This window comes from Festucalex cinctus, chromosome 5 (genome assembly GCF_051991245.1).
Source record: "Festucalex cinctus isolate MCC-2025b chromosome 5, RoL_Fcin_1.0, whole genome shotgun sequence".
In the NCBI taxonomy this organism is placed as follows: Eukaryota; Metazoa; Chordata; class Actinopteri; order Syngnathiformes; family Syngnathidae; genus Festucalex; species Festucalex cinctus.
The window spans coordinates 31,803,060-31,815,713 of NC_135415.1; the positions used below are offsets into that span (position 1 = coordinate 31,803,060).

The window sequence follows — 12,654 nt, forward strand, 5'->3', positions numbered from 1 at the left end:
CGCTGCATTTCATCGGGGGGGGGGGGGGGGGGGGGGGGGGATGACCCCAGCGAAGGCGCCCGCACTTCAGCCGTGTGACAAATAAATCCTGAAAATGCAAATGACTTGCATTTTTCACATCCAAACAATTCACACTGGCGGCGATGACATTCATGAGCGTCTGAGCACATACTCTGCATAGTTGCGCAAGCCAATAAAAAAAAAATCATCGTTCCTAAAAGAAAAAAAGAAAAAATAAGAGAAAAGAAAATATGTCACATTCATGTTCTATGCAAGTCACTGTCAAAAACAACAGCAGGGAATAATGTGTTGACGTGAGAGTTAATCATTAAGAAGATAAAACAAGAGTTCAGGATAAAAAGTGAAGCATTGAGAGGAACAAGATGTAAACAGACAGCCTATAAATGAATGGAATATAGTTCCTGATTGAAAACACGTAACCAAAACGACATTTAACAATGTGTATCCTTTTAAAAGAAAACAGGTTTTCTTATACGGTGGACTATTTGTCTGAATGACTTTATACTTGTGAATATTTGCTCGTTTCTCATTTTTATTTGTGAAGTAGAGGGTGCAACTTCACCTCAGGAAGCAAAAATATGAGTGTACAATTTGTGAAAATCTCAGGATAATCAAATTGTCTTTGGAGAAGGGAAGAGATGCAAGAATTATTTTGTCAATTGCACGCTCATTAACAAAAAAAAAAAAAAAAAATACGGATCTCTCACCTGCCCCAAAATAAATCTGTAATTGTGTTTGTGTTTATCGACTGTAGTGGATACTTGTGATGAATGAATGAGTGGATGCAATTTTTTTTTTTTTTTTGCAACCTGGCGCAGTTAGTTCTCACATGAAGGCCTTTCCTAATGACAATGGGAAATGAACATCTTCATTCAGTCCACTGGCCTGCGCGCTGTAATTGCTTTTGGACAGGAGATTATTAGATGATGAATAGATATCTTTGAACAATAACGTTCATCACTCATGCTGCAGTTCAAATACAACATGTCCGTCCAGCTGTTCTCGCCAGTCAGCAAGCAGTTTGTCGAACGCGAATGAAAAATGTTGCTCTTGTGTGTGTATGTTGTTTTTTTTTTACATTCTGTTTTCATTTTCAGAAATAAAGATTTTGTTCAGGCAATCACCTCTTTGGTGTTCTTAATAATATTTTGCAAAATATGGTTCCATCAATGGAATGACCAAGACAGATTAAATAATTAATCTTATAATTAGTTATTCGCTGCGGTAAATTAAAAAGCACTGATGACATTAAATGGATGACATTATTATTATTACAGCTCAAATACACGGTTGATTACAATTATGTAACCTCAGCTAAAAATGTTGAATAAAATAAAAAATGAAATGGTGATTAATGGTGGTGCAATTTTTTATTTTTTTGGAAGGTGCAGCAAGCTTTATGATGAAAAGAATAAATCCTCTGCGCACAACAATAAGATGAATGTGTCTGATTTGCACTGTTGACCTTGGAAATGAGTTTTGCACTCACTTATTTCCTACAGCAGAAACTATTCTATCAGAAGAGCCAGAGAATCTGCTCCTTTTGATGTCGACATCGAGAAAAGACACCCTGCATGGTTACATCACTGAGCCACTATACAGGCTACAATCGTCGATTTCAATATCCTGACAAGCAGAGCATGTGTAGCGTGAAGTCAATCTGTGAGAAACCCACAGAAAACGATACAATGATGATTTCATTTGCAGTCCAAAAACTGTTTCTTTTTTTTTTTTTGGTTCAAGCTCATCACTTTAACAACCGCTTCAATCTCGAGCTCGTTTTTTTGTGCGTGAAAGAGCCAAGAACTGGTATCAATTGCATTTGTAAACACAACCCATCTTGTGGTGTCTTTCATACTTGCACCGTGTAGTCTGCTTGAAACAGTTTGTTGACTGACAGATCCTGAACACAAAAATCCAGCTTGTGTGAGATTGCTTAAAAAAAAAAGAAAAAAAAATGCTGTGCGGCTCAGTTACAAAGCGAGTCTGAGCATGCAATCACACTTCTAGCTAAACCAACTGGTAAATTCAAATCATGTTTGATGCTAAAATGTATAATTAGTAATGTCAAAGTTTTGAAAGGGTTTTGATTGGATGACTTCATTGTGTGCAGGTAAACTGAAACTGCTAAAACAGTTTAAAAAAAAATAATATATATATATATAGTAAGGGCATTTAGCTATATTATAGATATATCTAGATAGCTTGACAGAGGAATAGATAGACACATATACTGTATTATACAGACATATATAGCCTACTTATTTTTTGAAATATTGATGCACACACACACACACAGTTAGTGAATCCAAATTCGGAATAGCTGGCTCTGGGTGATTTGTTTAGCTAATAAGAGCTGCTGGTGAACATAATTCAAAAAAAAAGTTGTTAATGTTGTTGGGCGCCAGACAGGAAAATAAATGAGGTATCGTAAATCCTGTCTTGTCATACCTTAAATGCAAAACGTGTTTGTTTACTTTATTACAAGACTCAAACTCAGAAAGTTTGCTTATTCTGTCAAGTTGTGAATATCAATTAAGATAGGGCAATATATCACAACGATGCTCATTCCTTTAAACAGGAATACAGTACTACTGATAAAATATTGTTCAATTGAAAATTCCAATTCCTACCGCGACCTTGGTAGCAACACGGTTACAGTGAAGATGAAATCACGTGTTGTCCTGTGATGGTTGTCGGAGTCGTAGTTCGTTGGGTAGCTCGCCACTCGGATCACCGAGACTTGTGTTCGAATCAAAAGGGGTTTTTTCCATCCGGAAAAAAAACCTGGACTGTAGGTTAGGCCACCAGGGAGAATATAATTAGTCTATTTACTCAAATAAAACATAACTACTAAATAAGATACAGCTATTCACACGGCTGCGTGTCGAAGGAGAACATAACATGGCGCCTGCTTTTAGCACTAAGCCACTCGTATTCACCACCAACAGGCAAATTTACACACAAAAATAAACCAATGTAACAAAAATACAATACACAGGGGCACTTTATATTGACAAGAAAACTCAAATTACTTCCAGTTATCATTCTCTGCTCTTCGCGAACGACATAAATGCCGAAATGAGGCTTGCTGCGTCATAGCAAACATTTTACAACTACACGTAATTCATTAGGAAAATCGACTTACCAAAACTCGTCTAGTTAAAGGTTTTAGTCCTTCAATAATCACACCCTTCCTCAGGTAGGGATACAAAATGAAGGCTTTAAGTAGAAAAAGTTCTGTAGTTCAACGATGTTGCACCAACGGCAATCTGTGTTCAATGCGCACCTCTCAATCCAGTCTGCTCCGGTCGACTGTGTGGTGGGGGGAGGGGCGATGCATTGAAAACTTTATTGTTCACAAAAAGTACAATCATGCGTCTAAACAAAATTGTTTACCTTTTGAAGTAGTATTACATATTCACGTATTTGTCACGATCTATTTCTCAATATTTTTCCATATTTTATTTAACTATTTAATTATCTTATTTATGTATTGATTTATTAATTAGTCTTTCACATATGTTACTTCTAACAGGGGTTACACAAGCATATGTCGATTTTTACGTCTTCCTCATTTCCTATTCTTTGGTTTGACTTCCTGGGTCAAAGTCATCGGAACCCTCCTTTCTCCCCTTCACGGATCATTTTAACGTGGCTGCTTCAGGCTCAGCTTTAGTATGTGAGCAGCTGGTGAATGTCACAGTTTCCAAAGTCAGGCGTGAACATTTCCAGTGAAATGCTGACATTACAGTTTGGTAGGTCATACTTTATAGTGCTGGCATCTGATAACGACCCACAGGGCATCCATATGTATGCAGAGTGTGTCCACTTCAAAAGTAAAGCCATTTGTATCAATAGTAGCAAATGGGTGTGATGGAACAGTACAATAATGGGATTTTTAGATCCTCATTGTGGGTCTGTAGTCAGTGAAATTGTTATTGTGTATGTTTTCATCTCTGTTGATCAATCTCGAGTGGCTTAGAAGAAGCCGTTAACTGTTTCTAATGTAGTCGTATCCTTGTTTCCTTGTTGATGCAAACAGGGAGTGAACACAATGCAGTTCTTACTTGACCCATTTGCCCACATGCTGTAGACCTTTTCCGTCTATGACATCTAAAGCCGAGTGAGTCTCATTTAAATGCAAATGACTCACATTTGAATTACCTGGAACTCAGACGTGCCCTCTGCGGCAAACATACAAACAAGAGGGTGAGAGAAAATGTTGCTTTGACAAGCTGAGAGGCTGCTTAAGAAACAGTAGAAGATGAACATGTGTTTTATACTAATTCTGTCAGTGCCGATGTTTACCAAAAAAGCATAAAAGTAGGTAAATCGAAACAAAACTAATATTACTATTACTCTCAATAGCATAAAATAGCCTGATAGTCTCATGTCATTTGTCAAAGAATTTGGAAGCTGTAACAACGGGTCTGACTTTGAAACCAAAATAGTAATTCATCATCACGTCCCTGACATTTTGTGTCGCCGAGCCTGTTCAAGGTTACGGATGAGCTATCTGTTTATCCCGCACGACCTTGCGGGCGAGAGGCAGGTTATACCCCGGGCTCATTTCATTGACAATCACAGGACACATGCAAACAAATAACCATTTACAGTCCGCTTGTGAGTGTGCGGCAGATGTGCTCACCACATGCCGCCACTTTTGAGCATTGTAAAGGTATCACGCTCTCAGTTACAAAGTCATTTTCTGCAGCCTATTTTGTGGAGGTTATTGCCTGCCACTAAAAATGCATCGCCCAGCTGAAATGAGCTTTGATTTAAAAATGGTCAAAAAAGTGCATGACTTTTTTTGTCTTTAGAAGTTCTTGGCGATCAGTATCTGATTTACACAATCCATTTGATCATTAAACTGCTGGATTGTGGTTGTCGACTGCACATAAAAACAAAAAGACCGTTTGATGTATGAAAAACAGTGACATGAAATATTCAAGGGATTTGTAATGTGCGAAAACAAAACAAAACAAAAACAGCATGAACTCTACTTTTGATCGCCCGACGTGGTAAACAATAAACATGTCGTCAGTTTGTTTTCCAGCTTGATGGGTTAAAATGGATGACTTGATTACAACGAGCTCATCATATTGTTGACATTTGACTGGTAATCAAATCAGGACAACATGACTCTATGATCCAATGTACTGATTTATTGGGCTTCATCACAGTACATTCGTTCCATGGCGTTACATTCAAATACAACACTTTTGTTCAAGTGCCAATCATGTTAAAAATAGACACCATTTTCCATCATTTGTTGGCTGTATTACAAATATTTGGATGTGTCGACACACGTTACAAAAATATAGATATACAGTATAATAGCATCCAGAAAATGGAAGTCAGTTATTGTCTCCTGACTCTTCATAATTGATTTATTTAGCTCTATATTCATTGACTGTACATGCTTGTTTTGTTCGAAGTACGTGCCATAGCACTTATGAAACATACCAATATCAAGAGCAGAGTTTTTTTCTCTCATTCTTGTGTTTAACAATTTCATTGCCCTTATCACAAAAAAAAAAAAAAAGGTTGAATCTGGTGCCATAAAATGAGCCCAAACAGAAGTGAACTAATCTGACCGAAAGCATACAGTGTGTGAATCTTCAGATATCTTTGGGGCGAGAGTGCGGCACTGTCAAGTGCTTTTTGGGTTTCGGCATTGAATCCAGTGTCAAGAGAACATATTCACAAGCAGACACACGTGCACTGCACACCAGAGATAAATAAATGCTGTCAAGATGAATCCTCATCTCTCTTCGACTCAGTGCCTTCTTCAGTGCGAGGAACTGAGAACTTTATCGTCAACAACAGAATTCTTCTTGCAAAGACTAAGTTCACTAGCTTACAAAAAAAAAATAAAAAGGAATCACACAGTATCATTGTCAGGTAGTTATAGCCTGCATATTGCATTTATCCCTCAGAAAAGGAGACGCCCCCCCCCCCCCCCCCCCCCGCCCGCCCCAGCAACTTCGTCTAAAAATGTTTGTAATTAAAGGAGCAGCAGGAAGTCTTGAATCTTGTTTTTACAAAATAAGCTCAACATACCAAAGAGTATTAAATTGTTTGGATGAAACAAGCCATGTGCGCTGACGGCTCTCCCTCGTAGCCTCTCTGTGTTAAGGCGTGTGCACGGAAGAGGACAACAAAAATCCAATTCCTTAGGTTGGGTTTCACCAACAAGGTTTAATGTCATCGAAAAGGGAGCTAGAATGTATTTCAAATTCATCTCAGTTTCGTAAAAATCCGTTTAAGTGCATTTAAACCGATTGAAATGAACATATAGATATTGAAATAAAAATGAATGATGCAATTAATTATGTAGGCTTGCACCGCAAATGTGCTGTCAGGAACCCGAGCTTGTTTCAACGCATACTTGTACATTTAATTGCTACATTGTTGCTAGCTAGCAAAAACGTTAGCCTAGCGTTACTTGTTAGCTATGTTATAATGGCTCGGCAGAAGAAAAAAAAACACACACACAAACTTTTCATCCTTTGAAAAAAAACTCACTGACCAAATGGAGCAATTTGGGCAAACAACAGAAGACAAGAAAACGGACAACAGCAGCACAGCGGGAGGAAAAAAAAGAACGTCTGGCAGCTGCATTTGTGTCGCTGCCATGTTTGCAGTCTTCCTTCCGTTTCCTTGGTGAACAGGTATCTCACCAAAAATATCTCTTCATCATAAAAATTCAAGAGGATTGAGTCTGTCTCAATTTCCTTCGAGCAACTTGACTGTTTTGCTGCAGCCACCTTCCAACTCCAAGTTTAAAATCACACTTTAAACTGGTGCTTCAAGTTCTGCTGCAACAGAATTCAATCGAAACTTGATTTCAGATGAGGAAACTAGCAACAGAATTTAAACGTAAACCATGATTTATCTGCGTTGAAAGATAAAACCAGCCTAATCTTGTATTATCTGTTTAATATAGAGGATGAAATGGGGAAGTAAAAAGAGATTTTTCAAAAGAAAAATGGGCTATCCCAAATATTATCTTGGCATGTATTCATCTGGAACACCAGACAAGTTGCGTTTCCTTAAGGCAGCGTCAACTTTTCGGATCAGTTGACTGATGTTCGATCGCATTTGGGGAGTGTAAGGGTCATATTTGAGCTTGCGAAGGCCCGATCGCTTGAAGTTGCCGTCCTTCTGGCCTTCCATGCACAGCAGACGCTCCTCGGAAACCTTCAGGCCCAAAAACTGAAGCATTCCCTTGAGATGGGAGAACAGGTCTCTCTTCAGGGCCTCGTAGTGGACCACGTGGATCCTCTTGCCATAGTGAAGCCAGTCCATGATGTGGGACCCCCACCAAGGAGCATGACTCTGCACAAACTCGGGCCACTCTGCAGGCAAAACAAGCAGACGAAGACGTCGCACACATGAAAAGGCCAAAGTGACATTTGCCAAAGCGTTTACTTCTTCCAATGCTTTCAATGCTTGTTATTGGTTGTTCTTTTTTGGTGAGAAATCATGATGCTGAAACAGGAAAGCTGCGTACTTGTTGAGGTGCATTAGGGAAATCATAACTGGGACCAAAATTAGGGATGAAAATGAAATGCACATAAGATGCTGTATTCTTATTTCGTTCTCTCGCGAAGGGATGGAGAATCTCATCTCAAGCAAAAAAAAATTACAGTGCTTACATTGGCCCACTTGGAAGATTCTTGTGATGTCTTCAATTCAAGGAGCAATCACATTTTCAGTTTAGAAAAAGGATATCAAGCCAATAAACCCCCAAACCTGACGTGTGAAAATACCAAATTGAAAGAAAGGAGCAAGCAACAAAAGTAAGAGTTGTGACGGCGGCTCGACGCTGACGTGCCACGTTGACAAACAGTCGGCAGGTGTCGTCAAATCTTTTGGGTTTTTTCAGGTGGTCTTTCTGAAAATGGGGTCTGCGGCTGTGGGCCGCTGATGCTGCCAAACAACCCTCAAGCTGCCCGTTGATGTGCGATATCACCAAAAAAGGCGGCACTTTTTCCCGTTTTTCAAAATATTCAAAAGGTACAAAAGTACGAATTGAACGAACTCAAAAAAATAAATAAATACATTTCTGTCTGTTGACTGAAGCTGAAATGGCATCTTTTGTTGGGTTTGTTTTATTATCAAATGTGTTTTTTCCCGAACAAAAATTCCAAATTTATCTAATGGCGTAAACGGTGAAAGCGTTCGCACGTTCGATTTTTTCTTTTTCCGCCATTTTACATCCTACTTCTACATTTCTCGACCAATTCAAACCATTCTAACTTCAACATGTTCCAAGTTTTCCCACAATTAAACATTTCTCACTCAAAAATACTCATTTACAATGAGACATACAATTCACTCCCATTTGAAAATCAAAATGATTTACTCATTCACCTCACCATGAGATCAATTTTTAGCATTGCCCCAGTTCCTCAAAAAAAAAAAAAACCCAAAATATTGCATATTTTTCATCAACAAAATTATGGGTATGCGTTGTATTAGGGCTAGTACTGTTCCGACTCCAAATTCAACATTTTCAGCTCCTTCAATTCACCTTGCCATGCGAGGGTTCGGGTGAGGGGGTTCGACCCATACGGCAAAAATGCAGAGGAAGCGACTTTTCGGCAACAGTTCAAAGTAGCACAAAATTCGACCACATTTGAGTTTTGCTGACTTGTCATGTGCCAAGCAGAAAATAACAGCCAGCGCTCGATGAAGTGACACTTGTTTCCCATCAGTTCCCCTTTCAGCCCTTGAAGGGTCCCGCCGGAAGGCGTCGGCGTCCGCAGAGGCGAGCGCGTCAAACGATACAGTCGCTGCGGCTCCCCGAACGCCGTCATGCCAACGCCAAGTGGCAGCTGTCAAAAGGTCTTTGGCTTCCCGATGTCGTCGCATCATTTCCCCCACGACACCAAGCGGCAACGTTCATTGGAAATGGCAGCGGAAAAACGTGCTGATGTTTTCGCAAAGAGAAAGAACTGCTGGCTCGGCAACTCAGCAGCCTCTGGAAAATCCATTTTTTCCACAGACAAGATACGTGGACCAGACAAAACCCGTTGCCATAGTTACAAAGACATACGCCAACGGATATACTGGGGCAAGGGGAATATGCATGAAATGTGGAAAGGCCGCATAATCTGGCCTCACGGCATCGCCGACTGCTTCCATTTCCTTTCTTGCGTTAGAGCAAGAAAAAGAACATTTGGACCATTTAGTCCTCACGTTAACACAAGTGGATTCAATGAAAAAGTTCCAGCTCAAACTAATTCATGCAAAACAAAATCCTCATTATGTTTGCAGTTTCAACCCAATAATAGAATAAGGCAACACATTTTGTCATTATTTGATGAACATCCACAATGTAAACGAGAAGTGGAGAGATTAATTGCTCAACATTCAACCAATGAATGACATCCAATTGTAATTTGGAATTTGACATTTCCAATATGAAGCTCCTCTTTTGGTAGACGGAAAAACAAAAAGAAAAAAAAGAAAAGAAAAAAAAGGAAGGCCCAAAAAAGCCCAAACAACGCAAAACCCACCAGAAGAGCTCCCAGCAGCTCGTCCGATGATCACAAACGCGTGGCCAAGTCCAGACAGATGCGCACGCGCTCGCTAATGAAGTTTGGCGGGGGCGCCCCAGGAAGGAGCTGCTCGTCCGCGGCCACGTGAGTCATCGCGACTTGATTCATTTCTCGTTGCCGTCGTTTGCTGATCGTTTGCCTCGATATTGAAAGGCGTCGCCACGCCGGCGTCAGAAAGGTCGCGAGCGCGTCAGCCGGCGGATCCGTGCTCTCGTCCTCCAATTCCCGATTGCTCCTCATCAGTGAACATTTGGAAACGCAGCAGATGTTGTTTTGTTTCATTGCACCTTGCTCTAAATCTCGAAATGTACGCGCGCCACAGCTGGGAAGTGCACAGCACAAAACAGGCCATAAAGTACAGTGAGCTCAATATACTTGGAAGGGAAGGAAGACGTCGCCGGCCATTGCCGCTTCCTTGGATGGAGCGAAAATCTGTCACGGCAACAGCAAGCCAAGTTGACGCAAGACATCACGTAAATGACTCGAATCGAAATTCTTTCTTCTTCTTCTTCTTTTTTTCGGGAAATGATTGCCTCTAATGGGGAAAATGATTGAGCACATTTTTGCCACTCACGTTAAATCCAGGCCAACAAGAAGCTTGCATTTGTTTTTCTTCTGAAGATGACGTGACAAAACCGCTTCTTCCTTCTTTTTTGCACGTGTGCAACTTCCTGTTTCAAATTTACATACAGTTCTCATTGGCAATTTTTCTTCCAATTTTTAACTCAACTCAACTTTATTTATAAAGCGCTTTAAGAACAGACTTTGCTTTATACAAAGTGCTGTACGGGAACATAAATATGTTTTGTTTTGTTTTTACAAGTAAATACATTTTACATCAGTAAATAACTAAAAAGTAGAAAATAAAGAGATAAATAAATCTTTGATGCAGCCTCTCAACTGCAGAGAAAGGGTGAAAAAAAAAGAGTCATTACAAAGACGGCCAGCAGGTGGCAGCAGTGTATAAAAGATCAAGCAGGGCCATGTTGAAAACAAACCGTTTCCCAACAATTCGAAGCAGATGTGTGAAGAACGATGAAACTGAGCTATATTCTAATTAGGGCTGGGTACCGATTCAAGTTCCAGGATCGATTTGATTCGATTCACAAGGGCCCGATTCGATTCACGATACACAATGATTTTCGATTCATTTGAGGAATTGATGCAGCGTAAAAAAAAAAAAAGTGACCCTAACCCTAAGCCTGCTTGAGGGGAGGGGCCGGGTGGGGAGATGATCGATATTGGTTTCGTCCGTGTAAGAGAAACGTTTCTTTGTGTGTTTTGGATGTGTGTCGTGTGTCGTGTGTGTGTTGGGGGCGGGGGTGACATATCGATACATGGTTTTATGTGAATGAAAAGGCGTATCGATACCATATCGATATATCGATATTTTGAACCCAGCCCTAATTCTAATTGCTGCAAAACGGAAACACATAGAAATCAACTTTTTGTTTCCTGATGAAAGAAGAGACTCTAATCTTTCTTTTGGTGGGTTCCATGTTTTTATAGCAATAGATCAAAAATATTCTGTGGGCCTTGCAAAATCAGTCCAACTCCAGTAAAGCAGCCGGCAGTGGAGCCAAATGGCGGCGAGCGAAAGAGTTCATGTGATTCACGGGATTGGTTAGTCCAAAGTCAGGATAGGCTCCAGTTTTCTGCGGCCGAGAATAAAAGATATACAAACTATCGGGTTCATTCTTGTTAGCTGAACAGCTGGGAGAAATTGTGTGCATCAAGGTCAAGTCCGCATTGACCTTTGTCACGTTTGATTCCAGTGGAACTCCGTCATGTTTTGGTCATGTGTGACTACGGTCATGTGAACCCGGTACGCAGCAAACAAGCAGAGCGGGAAGACGGGAAGACGGGAAGACGCGAAGACGCGAAGACGGGAAGACGGGAAGACGCGAAGACGGGAAGATGCGAAGACGGGAAGACGCGAAGACGGGAAGACGGGAAGACGCGAAGACGGGAAGACGGGAAGACGGGAAGACGCGAAGACGGGAAGACGGGAAGACGGGAAGACGCGAAGACGGGAAGACGCGAAGACGGGAAGACGGGAAGACGGGAAGACGCGAAGACGCGAAGACGGGAAGACGCGAAGACGGGAAGACGGGAAGACGGGAAGACGCGAAGACGGGAAGACGCGAAGACGGGAAGACGCGAAGACGGGAAGACGGGAAGACGGGAAGACGCGAAGACGGGAAGACGCGAAGACGGGAAGACGGGAAGACGCGAAGACGCGAAGACGGGAAGACGCGAAGACGGGAAGATGCGAAGACGGGAAGACGCGAAGACGCGAAGACGGGAAGACGCGAAGACGGGAAGATGCGAAGACGGGAAGACGCGAAGACGGGAAGACGCGAAGACGGGAAGACGCGAAGACGGGAAGACGCGAAGACGGGAAGATGCGAAGACGGGAAGACGCGAAGACGGGAAGACGGGAAGACGCGAAGACGGGAAGACGGGAAGACGCGAAGACGGGAAGACGCGAAGACGGGAAGACGCGAAGACGGGAAGACGGCGTCTGCCTCACTCGGCTGCGGTGAGACTCGCTTCACTTGAGCGCAAATCGGAATCGCAAATGACAGAAAAAGTGGAGAGGAAGCGCGTCAAGTCAACGTGTTGGAAGCGTTTCTCATTGTTTCTCTTTGTTGTTTCTCTTTGTTGTTTCTCATTGTTGCTTTTGGTGTGTCCATGCACGTGCGAATGAGCTTTTTACATTTTCAAAGCTTCCTGTGACATTTCAGCTGGTAAACTAGCAAGTAACTGACTTATATAAAGCACTTAGGACAGAACATTTGCATTTGATCACAAACGTTCAAGTCACACCTTTATTGAACTTTTGAGATCAATTGAGTAGTTTGAAGATGCGACGTACTTTTGACTTTGACTCAAGTACTTCTCTTCGGAATGGTGCGTTTGCACGGAGATAAACTCCATGCACCACTTTTAGCATCAATTGTTGCTTTCTTTTTGATCATTAAACAACAACAATTGTTCAGCAAAATCTGAATTTGCAGATTCCTATTTATTTTTTCATTTGATGTTCGTGCTCATGTTC

The 12,654-nt window shown here is 41.3% G+C and overlaps 1 protein-coding gene across 2 annotated transcripts in view; it reads right to left on the reverse strand.

The window, feature by feature from the left end:
- Window positions 1-6,002: 6,002 nt before the first annotated feature.
- Window positions 6,003-12,654, reverse strand: part of wscd2 (WSC domain containing 2) — a 52,095-nt gene continuing 45,443 nt past the window's right edge. For both annotated transcript variants that reach the window (XM_077522064.1, XM_077522065.1), the window contains exon 9: window positions 6,003-7,385. In XM_077522064.1, coding sequence (XP_077378190.1) covers window positions 7,033-7,385 — 353 coding nt within the window. In that variant the 3' untranslated portion in view covers window positions 6,003-7,032. The remainder of the gene's footprint in view (window positions 7,386-12,654) is intronic.